Source organism: Salvia miltiorrhiza, chromosome 2 (genome assembly GCF_028751815.1).
Source record: "Salvia miltiorrhiza cultivar Shanhuang (shh) chromosome 2, IMPLAD_Smil_shh, whole genome shotgun sequence".
NCBI classification, from domain to species: Eukaryota; Viridiplantae; Streptophyta; class Magnoliopsida; order Lamiales; family Lamiaceae; genus Salvia; species Salvia miltiorrhiza.
Genome location: NC_080388.1, coordinates 36,216,486 through 36,232,109, shown reverse-complemented (window position 1 = coordinate 36,232,109; position 15,624 = coordinate 36,216,486). Strand labels below are relative to the sequence as shown.

The 15,624-nt window shown below is 35.0% G+C and overlaps 1 protein-coding gene and 1 long non-coding RNA gene across 2 annotated transcripts; both read left to right on the top strand.

Moving 5' to 3' along the window:
• The first annotated feature begins 4,418 nt into the window (after positions 1 to 4,418).
• LOC131012220 (uncharacterized) lies at positions 4,419 to 6,193 on the top strand. The gene is made up of 2 exons (XR_009097236.1): positions 4,419 to 4,817; positions 5,786 to 6,193. It is a non-coding gene; the product is annotated as an uncharacterized LOC131012220 (long non-coding RNA).
• Positions 6,194 to 9,683: 3,490 nt separating this feature from the next.
• On the top strand, positions 9,684 to 15,624 carry LOC131012219 (protein TIC 100). Its single transcript, XM_057940126.1, has 11 exons — positions 9,684 to 10,434; positions 11,275 to 11,346; positions 11,490 to 11,579; positions 11,681 to 11,854; positions 13,146 to 13,236; positions 13,607 to 13,669; positions 13,754 to 13,820; positions 13,924 to 14,027; positions 14,107 to 14,233; positions 14,317 to 15,071; positions 15,173 to 15,624. The coding sequence occupies exons 1-11, from the start codon at positions 9,815 to 9,817 to the stop codon at positions 15,464 to 15,466; spliced, it is 2,457 nt and encodes an 818-aa protein (XP_057796109.1). The 5' UTR covers positions 9,684 to 9,814; the 3' UTR covers positions 15,467 to 15,624.

Below are 15,624 nucleotides of genomic sequence, written 5' to 3'. Positions count from 1 at the left end.
TTTTATCGTCAGTCGTTGTACTTGTCAAACTGACGATACAATCAGTAAGATATAGGTGACTTATCAGCATGTGTTCCCCATTTCTTCAACAATCATCAATATGTTTGTCTTTAGTTTGATCAGTCTGACTGCTATGTCTACTGATCAATTCGTCAACCAGTCTGGCTAAATCAAATCCAATTATAGTTGATGAACAAATTCAATTATAATTAGTGACTAAAAATTTGAATCAACGTTTTATTCATTTTTCAAACAATCTAACTAAATCCCTAAAGCGTGTGAATCCTAAAGCCATGAAAAGAGAGAGCAGATGGTTTTTGTACGTACAACAGAGAAAAATTGGGTGTAATATCGTCTAAAACATTTAATTTTGACTATAATTTATTGATGCTATGTTTGAGGGACAACTACTGATTTCAACTATTTTGTATGACTACTCTATAATCTACATCTAAAGATAATCACCTAAAGTAATTAGATGAAGAAATTCAAAAGAATAATAAATAAAATTTCACAAAAATCCACATAAGAGGAAGAATCATTGTAGGTCTTAAAATCACTACTAGTATTTGCACACGAGAAACATTTTTATACTTCTATATTTATATAAAATTGATACCAAATCAATTATCATATTTATAAATAAAATATAAAAAATAATTTTAAATGAATATGATGAGAATAAGGCTTGTATTAAAGGAAAAGTAAAAGAGTACAAAAACATCCAAGAAATCGCAAAAGAGAGCAAACAAAAGACCGAGCCTCATTAAAACCTTCTAAGAAGAAGAGACCTTAGAAGGAAAAAGAGTACTCGTGTAATTTAAAATAATTTTAAATGAATATATTTGAGCTGAATATTGAAAAGAAAAAATAAAGAAGAATTCACAATAACAAGAATTGATATTATGAAAAGGCAAAAAAATCATTTAAAAAAATAGATTTATTCTAAAAAAATATTAGAGAGGAGAGAGATTTTTTTTAAAAAAATTCAATCTTTAAATATATTTAATTTTTATATTTTAAATCAAATATTTACATAAAATATCAAATTAAAGCTCTTATCATGACCTTTAATTTAATATGGATACTAAATATTTTATAATTAGTTGAACTTCACAATTTTAGAAAGAAATATAACAAAAGAATTAGAAGAAAAAATGAAAAAAATATAGTTAAAAAAATAATCTTTAATTTTATTATAATTACAAAATTGGCATTCAATTTTGAAATCATTTTGAAATTAAAATCTTAATTTTTTAATATAATATTAATTGTATTTATGTGATGATACATTTACTTTGAAGGATTAGCTTTGACAGATAAAAATAGTAAGAATAATCCCTTATTTATTTTGATGGATTGAAACTTTTGAATATCTCAAGACCCTTAGTTCTTTTTATTATTTAAGTTAGTGTTCCATCGTTCTTATCCCATTAAATTGGAGATATCTTATTCTTATGAATAAAAATATTTGATCATACATCTTATCAATTATGCAAGTAAACGCTCCTAATGTATCACTTGAATCCATAAATTATTGAGATACGAAATTTCAATTCTTTTTCAAACGAAAACCTCTTCTTATTAGTATAAAATAATAATAGATTCAAATTATTTCATATTCAAACAAGAATTCTTCTTCTTCTTCTTCTTCTTCTTCTTCTTCTTCTTCTTCTTCTTCTTATTATTATTATTATTATTATTATTATTATTATTATTATTATTATTATTATTATTATTATTATTATTATTATTATTATTATTATTATTATTATTATTATTATTATTAAATATGATGTTTGATGCTGTGAATTCTATAAATTCTTGACCATGAATGAATAATTGTTAGGCGACCTTGACCATCAACTGCCAAGTATTTGCACCCAAGTCGTCTATTCAACTATAAAAATGTTTTCTACTTTCTTTCTCTTTTCCTTTTTCATTATTCGTTCTTGGCTTAACTACTTTGTCGAGTTTTGCCTTCTAGGGTTCGACAAGGTTCATATGTTGCTAAAGCCTAAAAGTAACATAGATTACATATTAATATAATAATTATCATAATACTACAAACTGAAAAATAATATTTTTTTTTCAAAAATTTATACTCGTTATGTCCTGATACAAGAGGAGTGGCACGAGTTTTAATAATTATATATAACTGAGTGTATTATGAGGGAAAAAATTCAGCTTAATTATCATGAGCTGCTGCTGAAATAAGATTTTATTAAAAAGAAAAGAAACAACAACGGAAAACCAAACACCCTTGAAAGCACAAAGCTGCAGACTAAGGGAGCTTAATTATCATGAGCAAAAATGAGAAACTATTATAAATTTTCTTTAAAAAAATGGATCCACTTTCAAAGTAGTGTTAAAGTGGATAAAATGACTCACTTTAATGAATAATGTGGTTTATTTACATCCAAGTGGTAGGACATATATGATGGAATAAGTTAAAAAGTTGATATTTAAGATACTATGTATTAATTTAATTTATTGTGGGGGTAATATTTATAAATAAAATAATTATATTTTTTTTGTGAACATTCTAAACAAAATAAAAACCAACTTTACGGAACGAATGGAGTAATGCTCATTTTTTCAAAACCAAAAGGATTCCGCACCCAGGACCGGGTCAGCCATAATTGTTCAAAAGCATGAAATTTAGCAAAGAAAGCTAAACTATGGCGCTTTAGCAAATCTACATGTATTTGTCATGTCACATGATTTTGACAAAAACTATAATATGCCTAAAATTTTATTTAATTAAATGAAAAAAGTATTGCTAAAATATTGATTTAAAAAGAATAGACCGGAAACTAAAAGAAAAGGAATGTACAGATTTTGTCTTTATTGGACTACTATTTATTGTTTAGTTAGAGTAATGCGTTAATTATTACCCTTATTTAATGATAATTTAATCAATCAATTTAGAGTATCCGCATCGCCTACACGATAGCGGCCTACTCGTGTAAGGCTCGCATCGTGTAAGGCGATGCAGCCCTCCCTTACACGAGGGCTACACGTTCTAAAGTGTAGCCCGTTCGGCCGTTAAAAATAGGCGCGTGTTTTACACGCACCATTAAAAAAAATCGAAACTTTTGACCATTCAATTATTTTATTTTATTTTTGTTTTTTTTCTCTTCTTTATCTTCTCCTTTTCTTCTTCTTCTTCTTCCTCACTTTCTTCCTTCACCTTATAATTATGTTTTTTATTTTTTTTATGTAATTTTTAGGTTTTTTATTTTAATGGAATTTTAATTATTAGTAAAATGTGTTATTTAAATTTGAGCAATTAAATTTAAGTGAAAAGCATAAAAATCAAAACTAAAAAAAATCATGTAGGCTATCATGTAACCCCAATGCAGCCTCTTTACACCATGTGGTCCCCCCTCATAAAGTAAGCTATCATGTAACACCAATATGGATGCTTTTATTACTCCTCAAAATAAAGAGAAATCGAAAGAAAGAGAATCTCTTATTATTAATTCATTTTCATTGTGAAATCAAACACATAATAATAATAATAATTATTATTATTATTATTATTATTATTATTATTCCTCTCATTTATTGGATTACATTATTTTTTTCATTTATATGCTTGAACCAAATAATCCCTGAATTCAGTTATTAAAATTGCATTCGACTGATTAGGTCATCATGGCATTAGCGTAGTTCAATTATATACACATTTTTCCTAGCTACATACATTAAAATTTAATGTGACTGGAATAATTATCAGTTATAACATCAAAGGGAACACATATAACGTTATTAGTTAAACTTTCGTGCAAATTTTGGCCGCCATGAAAAGTTCACGTCGACAAAACAAATAACAATTATTCCTTCCATTTAAACAATTATCACCTCTTATATTAATAGTGAAGTTTAGAATTCAAAATTTATCATTCTTTTTTCTCAAATAAAAAGCAACTTCGAAAATAACTATAATTCAGGTAGCGGAAGACTTACTTTTTTGTAAAATGCAATACACTGTCAATAAAATCGTCGGTAAAAATTAAGAATAATAAATAAATAAAAAAGAGGAATATAAAAGGAAAGGCACAATTATTTTTCTAAAAGAGAGATTCTTGATAGATCTCCATAATTACAGCTATACTTTATCTAACTAGGAGCCACCATAGAAGTGTATTAACATTGGTAAATATTTCAATACCATTTAGATATGTGTTAATACCAAATCCAAATATGTACTTTTTGACCAATTTAAGTCGAAATTTTGTAGGCTGTATTTTTGCATTTGTTAATTCTTATGCTTCTTTTTATGCTAAGACATTCAAAGTGAAATCTTGACTTTTGCGCCCCACTTTAGATTTATAATTCATTTTCAAGAACAATCTTTTAAATAATCAAGCAGATGACGCTAAAAAGAGACTTCATACTTAATTTAAGAAGATTTAAAAAAAAAAAAAAAAACTTGTGAACATAGGATTTGCTCATATAATCATTTGACAACAAATTGATATAATTATCTTGGTGAGGCACAATCCTAACCGTTGAGAATCAATTGTGATCTCAAATACTCCAAGGAATAACTACCTTACCAACTTCCAAATTCCCAAACATAAGCATTACATCACAATAATTGCCACAAAAACACAAAATTCGTATGAAAGATTACTGATTTCTTCAACAAATTCCTCCAATTTCTGGTGAACTCTCCATCCCCATTTCTCCAGCTATACAAAACAAGATACAGTTTATATCCGAAAAAAGAAGAGGAAGCTGTCTTTGTTACTATACTGTCTCATATTGCTCATGTTTTATGAACCCAAATTTACACTCGTGCATAAATGGTAACATTTCGATTCTTGATATTGCATATTGTAATCGATTGTTGCGTTGTGATGTTTTGAATCTTGATCGATGATTGAGTTCATCCCTGTTTTTATGAATATCCCTGCAAAAAGCTTAAGCTATATCCAAATGTTATGCATCCATCGAGCAATTTAATCTTTCAATTTGATGAAGCCCTGGAAGGATTCAAAGTGTGTATACTCATTTAGTAGATTAAATTTTGCTTGTATATTTGTTGGTTATTGATGAAAAGGAGGTAATTGTGGAAGTCTTATCTTGGGAGGGGAAGGAGAGAGTGAGTGTCATCATCAATCCTTGCTGTATCCATTGATGTAGCCTTGAAAGTGTAGGGTAAATACATCGAAGCTGAGGCGAATTTAAGTGCTATGATAGCTAAACCAGGATGGCTTATTTATGTAGTGAGCGTTTACTTTCGAGGATTAGCTTTGATAGATAAAAATAGTAAGGCCAATCCGTTGTTTACTTAGATGGATTCAAACTTTGGGATATTCCAAGGCTCTTAATTTTTTTTTATCATTTATGATAGTTTTGCTTGATTCATATCCCATTGATGAAAGGGTGAGATTGGAAAAATCCTACTATTTAGGATAAAAATATTCAATCATATATCTTATCAATCATTCAAAGTAAACATCCCGGTAAGGGGTGGAATAAGGGATGATAGATGGCAGTTCTTTGATCGTTATATGGACTCATGTTTTATTGAAAATTTTCTAAATCTGGATATGTTGTGACAATGTAAGTTGTGATAAGTTCATGTTTATGGAAAATGTATGCCTAATTGTTGTATTGATCACATCTTGAATGCCTAAGGTTTTGTGTGTTGTGCTGAAAGACTTGCATCATAAGTGGACAAAGCAACCTTTTTTTATGATGATGTGTGCTCCTTGTTGCTGTTGATGAATTATGATACCTACACTTTTCATTCTCTGCGTTTACTTTTAAGATGTTGGGCCTCTTAAATTCATCATGTGAAGGGTTATGTGAGCAATGATCTGAAGAAACAAGAAAGTCACAAACAGCTGTCGTGTAGGGATGTGAGTTATGGACGGATGGGCTAATATGTGCTTTTGAATACGTTGGAGATAATAGAAAGCCTCATTATTCAGGGACCGGCTTGAAAGTTGAGTCTGCGCACACTAGTGTTGTAGACAAGTCATAGAATGGAGATTTGGAAGCTTATGATGTTGACACTCTCGACGAAAGCAAGCTGATAAGCGAGCGGATGAAGCACCTGTTATATTGGCTTACTTACACAATTCGTTTCTTATTTTGTAAATTGTTATGTTTCTCATGTAGTAAGTACTAAATGATTGAGAAACTTACCTTAATGAATTAGTAGGTTCCAGTTAGAGTTGCCGGAGGGCTGCTGTTATGCGCAGGGCCGGTCCTGACAAAACTGAGGCCCTGGACGAAATTAAAAAATGGGGCCCTAATATAATATCATACTACCACTACAAAAAAATGTATAATTTGCGGCCAAAATTACCGGCTGCCCACCGACGATGGAGGGGACGACCGTGTTTTTCAAAATAGCGGCGGAAATACCAGTGGCAAGGATGCCTCCGGTGATCACCGACAGCGCTGCTGCCGGTATTGTTAATATTAATTAATTTATATACTTAAATATATTACCGGCGGCGAGGTGCAACTAGCATTTGCATTTTAAATTGAACTTTAACTTTTAAATGCAACTAGCATTTGCATCTCGTGCAATGCACTGAAAATATTTTTTGTTTTTACTATTTGTATAAAATTAATACTAATTTAATTATTATACTTATAAATATAATAAAAAATTAAATTTAATTGAATATATTTGAATTGAATCTTAAAAAAATAAAAAAGAATTCACAATTATAAAATCTGATATTAAAAACAAAAATAAAAAAATAAGTTAAAAAAATTAAAAATAAAATACTCCTAATTTAAAAGAATTTAAAATATATTTATTTAAAAAGATGAGAGAGGAGACAGAAATTTATAAAACTTTAATATTTAAACATGCATAAATTTTACATTTTATATCAAATATTTTCATAAAATATAGTATCATATTAAAGCTCTTATCACGATCTTCAATTTGATATGCATATTAAATATTTTATAATTAATTGAATTTCACAATTTTGGAAAGAAATGTAACAACAAATAAGAAGTTAAAGAAAATAAAAAATGAAAATAAAAAGAAATATATATAGTTTAAACATAAACCTTCAATTTCATTATAACTACAAAATTGTCACTCAATTTTGAAATTAATTTGAAATTGATTTCAAATTGAAAACTCTCTTTTTAATATAGTATAGATATAAATGATTATGTTGGGCCCAAAATCATTTTGTTAGTATACATAAGATCTATAATTAATAGGATATATTAAAAATTTTGGGCCCTCAAATTTTTGGGGCCTTGGGCCGTCGCCCATGGCCGCCCACCCTCAGGACCGGCCCTATGCGGAAGAAGATGGCATCCCAGTTGTCAAGCACATAACTTCTTATTCACTGCAGTGCATGTCAAAGGCTCATCTTCAAACATTATCGTGTTAGGTGTTTCTCAAGTTCAGGTCTGTCGATGCTTCATTTGAGACTGTTATAGCTTAATCTTTCTCCAAATCATCTTTTGGATCTTGTGGTTAGATGCTATTGTTGAATCAAGAACTCCTTGCAGCCTACCCCCCATTATATTATTTTCTACTTAAAAAAAACATCAAGAAACACCCTACCCCCCAATTAAAAAATGGAACTAAGAGCAACTGCAGCGGGGCTCAACCAAGAGGCTCGAGCCTCAACGAGTCCCGTCCCATTTTAGAGCCCCCAGGCTCGATGGGCAATGTGATGGAGAGAGAGACCGAGAGAGGTCAGTTCGCTGGCGAAATATAATCATTATTCGATTTTTATTTTTATTTTGTTTAATACCCGTTGCAAAACCAACAACTTTTTCTTTTTCCTAAAAAATCTATTTTCTCCTAATAATATCTCATACATTAATTCATTTTTTACACCACAACTAAATTATAGTACTTCTTTTATTGGTTCACCAATCAACCAAATTTGCCATTGATCCCAACTTTTTGTCCTTTCGGATTTTTGCCATTTTCTCAAGCCTCCAACGCATTCAACCATCAAGATCTTGAGGCTATCAATTTGTACAAAACTCAATTCGTTCAAGATAATGAAGTCGCCGAAATTCCTGCACTCCCGAAGACGAAGAAGGCACGAGCCGGCTACACCCCGTGGGAGATTGAGCTAATTTGCTCACTATGGGCCGATACGACACACAACGCTATCAAGAGTATCGATCAAAATGCACTCGTTTATTGGGGAGAAATCACGAGGCGCTTCAACGAAGGTCGTCCTTTCGGCACCTCGGCGCGCAACAACAAACAAATCAAGTCGCATTTCTAACATGTGCAAACAGACGTGAAAATTTGTGAGGCCAATTACGAGAAATTTCGAGCTACTTGGAGGAACGACATGAGTGATGACCAATTCACCCAACAAGCTCAACAAATATACCAAACCAATACTCAGAGTCCTTTCAAATACTTCAGGGCGTGGCGTATTATCCGTGAATCTCAATGATTCGCCTCCAATGGCGACGACATCCATCGGATGGAACACACGAAGAATATCTCCGAGGGGTTATACGACGACATCCACCGATCCGAGCATCGCGACTATACATGCATATAGGTCAAAAGGTAACAAAGTGCGGCAAAGGGAATGGTAGTTGTCGGCGGCGGCCTCTGACAAGGGAAAGTACGTCAATATAATGGAAAGAGTCCCCGATAAGTTCGACGATTACGATATGAAAGTGTTGCTCCACACGAACTAACTGAAAACCTTGTGCTAAAGTAACACACCAAACAGCACAGAGTAAATAATGCAGCGGAAAAAGAATAAACACCGAACTTTGGAAAAATTTCTTCAAGTTATAAATAACTTGAAGAATGCCTTATGGCGAAATTACTAAACGGAGAATGACACTCACGTTCAATACCTTTACAATGGATTAGGTATTGAACACTATACACTCTCACTAACAAACTAAAACTGGATTCAAGAGCTATACTCCGAAACCCAATAAAACACAGAATGCTATAGCTAATGTTATCCCAACACGAGAAACAACACTCCTACACAGATCACTCAAAAGCTAGATATCTTCTCTCCAAGTTCGTGATCTGAACTGAACTCCTCCTTGGTATTTATAGACCTTCAAGTCTTGATCTCCAAGTATGAGTTCGTGGGTTGGGAAGTGGATGAGTGGCCGTTGAGTTAGTTGGAAGAATCAGTCTTCACGAGCTACTCATCCTTTGATTTAGGAGCTCCCAACAACTCCTTCTTTCTCTCTCCTAATCTTCTCTTGCTCCTTCCTTCTCTCAACAGAATTCGTTCCTTCTTTTCCTCCTTCAATCCTCACGATTTCCATCTCTTGACTTGGTCAAAACACCTACAAACACAAAGTGAAGAAAGAGCAAAACAAACACAATTCGAAAACTAACACGATAAAACGAAGTGCAAACTAATCAACGCCCAAATTATTTTCTCGATACTTAGTAAATTGGACCAACTCAATTAGTCATTCATAAGACAATCTGTGACAAGATCGCGAAAAGTTGAGGATCCAATTTTTAATTTTTTTAATTATTATAATTTTGGGATTTAAAATTTAATAAAATTTTCAATATCTATTTTATTCTTAGAATGCATTATTTCTACAAAATGTAATTAAAATCTGTAGAGTCGCATTATCGAGGGGTGGCTCTCAAGACGACATTCACCTCTATCGTAGTCGCTCTAAAGAAATTGACAAAATACCATGGTACAAGCCACTGAAGCACAGGCCGGTACAAGCACACGCTGCAGTGAATTCACAGACAAAAACTTAAACCCCCGTCAATTTTCACTACCTTATCTTCTTCCCTCCTCTCTGCATTTCTCTGTCTCTCTCTCACACACGCCCATCAACAATGGCGAGCACCGAAGCTCAAAACGACTTCGAAACCCCAAAAAACGACTCCGATTCCGACTCCGAGCCCGCCCCCATTGAGCCCTCCGCCACCTCCTCCTCCTCCGATTCCGACTCCGACTCCGACGACGAGCCCCTGAGCTACGTCCGGCCTGACGGCACGATTCAGCAAATAGAAGATGGTTCCGATGCCGAGAACACCCCCGAGGTGAACACCCGCCGCTTCGCCAGAATTCTGAACTCAAAGCGGCTGCGGCGGGAGGAAGAGGAGGAGGAGGAGGACGCCGAGTACCCGGAGGACCAATTCGACTTCCCGCCAGACCCGGAGAACTGGAAGGAGGAGGATTTGAAGGAGCTATGGGCGGATGCCCCGATTGAGATGACCAAACCCGGTTGGGACCCGAATTGGGTGGACGACGACGAGGTGGAGGTGATAAGCGAGGAGATTAAGGCCGGCCGCGACCCCCCCATTGCGCCCTTTTATGTGCCCTATAGGAAGTACTATCCCGTGATTCCGGATAATCATTACGATATATCCAACCCCAAGGCGGTCATTGAGGAGCTGGATAGGATTGAGGAGTTTTTGATTTGGGTTAGCTTCATTTTCGAGGATGGGAGCTCGTGAGTGTTCCCTTCTCAATTGTTTTTTTTTTTTTTCAAGTGTGAGCTCGCTTATTGGGATTGGATTTTGTGTTGCTGTGATTTTCAGTATTGCCACTAATTTGAAGATAATTTTGCTTCTGTGAAACTTTGGTGTATAGATAGATAGAATAAGGTAGTATTACGAAATGCCAATTAAGAAAATGTGTTTTCTATTCTTTGAGCGATCAACGATAGTGTTGGCCTTTTTAGAGTTGATACTTGATTATAGATTTGATAATTCGAGGTAAATTCTGGTGCATTTGTGTTTTGGTTCTACGGGAGCAAATGCCCTTCTTGAAGTTGAAAACCAATGAGCCAAGATATTACTTTTCATGCCCTTCGTGAAGTTGAAAACCAATGAGCCAAGATATTACTTTTCATTCCCGAGTTGATGTTGAGAATTTCTGTGTATCTTTCAAACTTAATTGCATATTTAAATTTTCGCTTGACCTCATATTAGAAAGTATCCTGTTCGTCATCTAGTTATGACATTGTAAACCCACTCCTACTGCCTAAATAGAAACTGTGGCTGCAGTAGTATGTAGTTCAGAGCCAGCCAGCCAGGGAAGTATTTGTGTCTTCCATGTCTTACAAGTGGAGCAGTTTAGAAGTTATATTGAGTGCTTCTAATTTATACTTTAAGGGTGTGTTTGCTTTTCATCCCTCTAAACACAGGGAAAATAACATGGTATAAATTTGTCATTCAATGTGGGGACCAAATTGTCATACTTAAGGCTGAGAGCACGGAGTTTCCATATATTTACTTCCATTTATCAACTTCTTGCCGGCCATGTTTATAATTTAAATTATTTTTCATAGGTATGAAGGTACTGTCTGGGATGATATGGCCCATGGCAAAGGTGTCTATGTTGCTGAGCAAGGCCTAGTCAGGTTTGTTTGCAAATTATTAAATTTTCTCCTAAACGTTAAACTTTATGGAAATGCTCAGCTTTATCTACTCCTCTGGTTTACTTTAAGATATGCATTTATGTATCTATAATTATAGAATCTCAAGAACTAATTGTTGCATGTAGATATGAAGGAGAATGGCTCCAAAACCAAATGGAAGGTCATGGAGTGGTTGAAGTGGAGATTCCCCAAATGGAGCCTATTCCTGGTTCCAAGTACTTCTTTTACTGCTTCGAACTCATGACACACAAGCAGTGGCTAAACAGAACCATCGTCATAAATGCTTTATTTAGATCATTCTTGTCTTTTTATTCAGGCTTGAAGCTAAGATGAGAGCTGAAGGGAAAATCATATCAAGAGATTTCATGTCACCAGAAGATAGAGAATGGTTGGAGATGGATATTGAAGATAGTTTGCGTTTAGCTAATGGGGAGTACGAAATTCCCTTCTACGAAAACGATGAGTGGATCCGGCAATTTGGACAGAAGCCGTAAGTCTTATATTCAATTCTTCAAATCAGAAAATCCCCTTCTTTTTTGCTCGTATATTCTTTCTTATACATAGCACACTAAAGCTTGTTGTGTCAAACTTTTGACTCACATTATGATCAGGTTGGAGCAAACTTTTCAGTGTCCTTCTCCTTCTCAGCATCATCCAGTTTCCTATTTCCTAAGAGTTTGATTATCATTGATTTTCTCGAATTTTCAATTCAGTTTCCTTTACTTTGATCGGAAATACATTTGAGGTTTTGAGGTAAACAAAAATCGAAGAGCTAGGAGCCATATACTTCATTCCACAGACCAGCTAGGAACACATAGCCTTGTGGCTTAACTATGAGTCTGTTATACAACATCCAGGCTCAGCTATTTGATTATGCTTGAAAATGATTATGTTTTTCATGCTTAATCTAATTAAAGGTCATTTACATACTGCTTGAAGTCTTTTTTGCATTAAGAACATAATTGTCTAAACTCCATTACTAGATAATCAGAGTATGTTGCCTTTATATTCAACTATGTTTTTCTTGAGCAAGTAGTGGTTTCACATACAATAGGAGAATATTTTTGGAAAAGATTATGCAAGTAAGCATCAAACATTATGAGCAAATGGGAATTTAAAAGACTGAGCCTCTTAGGACTGGCATGTGCAACAACAGAATACTTCAGAGAATGGTCGACTCATGTGTGCTTATTACTTTGGGGCTACCACGAAATACTCATTGTGTGTAGTTATCTGTTGCTGTGAATACTGTAATAATTCCCTGAAAACTAACAACTCACAAAATAATTTTGATTTTTTTTTTCTTTATGTGATACTCACTCATCCACAATGTTCGTTTGAGAAAGCTATTTCCCTAAATCTGCTGCTTATATTGTTGCTGGTATATTTTTTATAGGTTGGAGAAAAATTTAATCAGTTTCTGGTAGCTCTATATCTTATTTTGCTCTCCACACCCAAAATTCACTAGATCTGTAAATGTCCAACTCGCAAACTCAATAATTGCATCTGAGTTTGGACGACGAGGATATTTCCTGGTTCATTTTGACTTCCCTAGTGGACAAATTTGAAATGCTAGTTTGCCGTCCCTTTAGTTTGTGTAAATAACAGAATATCCTATGATTCTTATGCAGTCCAATTCAGGGTCTGCCCGAAATATTCGTGATTGTCTGATTCCTCTGTGTTTACTTTGTTTGTAAATGATATCTGATAGAATGTCCCGTCTGCTCCCTGAAATTCTCTAATTTTCGCTTATCTGATTTATGGATGATAATGGATGCCAGGGAGAAAGGTAGATACCGATACGCTGGTGAATGGAAACATGGGAGGATGCATGGTTGTGGTGTATATGAAGTTAATGAGCGAACAACCTGGGTGAGGACTCACTGTTGCTGTTGTTTTTTCCTCGTTCGTCTTTTTCATTGTCTCTGCTTTCTGATTGTTTATGTGCATAGATCTCGGAGTTGTCATTGGCTACTAATCAACCAATAAAGTTTGTCTGTGCTCTGGTCAGTTCAACATGGTTAATTTTCTGAATGCAATCATAGACAATCTAATAGAGTTTTATAGGGCTAACTGAAAGTGATATGCAATAGCAGATGTCAGATTTTAAGGTTTTTTGATATTGTAGAAAATAGCAATTGAGTCATTGATATAGTTTCACTTCAGAGAAATATAAATGGTGAACAGTCTCTGGATATGGCTGTATATATATATTTTTTTAACTTCTTATTTACCTGACCAGGGTCGATTCTATTTTGGCGAACTTTTGCATGAAGAGCATGGGTGTGATGAAGAAATATCGGCGGTAATACAAAGTTTTCTTTCTGCTGATTCCTTTTTGAAACTTTTACTGCCTGTGATATGGATAACTTAAAGCTTGTTACTTCAGCTCCATTCAGGAATAGCAGAGGTTGCAGCTGCTAAGGCCCGTATGTTCGTCAACAAGCCCGATGGAAGTAAGTTGTGTCAAAAGTTCCTTCCCTTTTCACCAATATGTTAGTGGTTTAGGTGCAAGAGAATATTATTGCTACTTGAGACTTCTGTTGCCAATGCCTGCAGTGGTCAGAGAAGATAGAGGTCCTTATTCTGATCCCCAACATCCCTATTTATACGAGGAAGAGGATGTATGGATGGCACCAGGCTTCATCAATCAGTTTTACGAGGTAGCTCTCATATCAAGATGAGGAATTTGTTAGGTCGCAAACCTGCATCGAGTTTGTGAAGTAATTGCGGATTTTGCAGGTTCCAGATTACTGGAAAATGTATGTCCATGAAGTTGACCAGGAGAGGGAGTTGTGGTTGAACTCGTTTTATAAAGCTCCGCTTCGCCTACCCATGCCTTCTGAACTCGAGTATTGGTGGTCGAATTGTATGTTTCAATATCTCAATTTACTACATATGTGTTGGTTGCAGTTTCTGTTTGTGACATGGATATGCTGTTACGTTAATCAGATGAAGAACCAGAATTTGTGCTGATTAATAAAGAACCCGAACCTGATCCTGAAGATCCGTCACAACTGATCTACAATGAGGATCCCGTGATTCTGCATACTCCTACTGGCCGGATTATAGACTACGTGGATGACGAGGAGCACGGAATCAGATTATTTTGGCAGCCTGCTGCTAAAAAGGAGGGCGAAGAACCCGACCCCGATGAGGCTGAGTTTCTTCCACTCGGCTTTGATGAATTTTACGGACGCGAAGTCAGTGCTCCAGAGGATAGCTGGCTGATACGCCTCGTCAAATCCATGGAAAATAAAGGGACGTCGATGTTGGGTGGATTGGAGAAATGGGCCGAAGAGAAGAAGAAAGCCAGAGAGGCTAAGCTGGAACTGTTGAAGAAAGAAATGGAGCTGATGGATGCTGAAATGGATTTGAAAGAAGCCATTGAAGATTTGGATGAGGAGCTCAAGATGTTGCAGCAAGAGGAGGAGAATAAAATGGAAGAGGAGGAAGAAGAACTGGTCGAGGAGGAGAAAGGGACTTTGATTTCTGAAACAACAACTCAACAAGTGGACCAAACGCCTCCAGTAGCTGAGGATGAAAATGAAGATGAAGATGATGACGATGATGATGCTACGGGTTCTAGCTTTGGATCAGTCCAAGGCCAGAGCTCCACAAATAAAGACGACAAGGGTAACAGATTTGGAAAATCTACATTTGCAGCATCTTCTCTTGCCTTTGGTAACCATAGTCTTGTTTCCTTGGTAAGCTCTACTGAATTTTTGTATGATATAAACAACAAACTACCATGTTGCCTATATATTGGTGAAGTCATGTCATCTCATTCTCCGTCTTTGATCGATAGGTGCCAAAAAACTTGCAGAACCAGTTCTCGAGGTGGAAAGAGGGGAGGTTCCAGAAGCGTGCCGCTAATCTGCATCAACAAGATCAATATGAGGTGCTGAACTCGTCGAGTGTTAGATTTCCCCTCAGTGGGAAAAGCTTGAAAATGAGATGCACGGGGCAGCCAACGAATCATGTGAGACATGCCTCCAAGCGAAGCTTGAGAAATCGGGCGAAGACGAAAGCTTCGAAGGAGGTAGGATCTGCTGTGGAGTTGAACATATTGTCATTCCATACACCACTACCTCTTACATGACTAGTGAGACTGCGAGTCCCTGTGCCCATTTTTGTAATGTCAAATTAAATGAGTTGTGTTTCTTCTCAGCTTCATACTCCCCTCCCAAGTTGTGAAGACATACATTTTGTAATAACTCTTGAATAATTCCATTATTTTGATTAAATTTATGTTTTTTT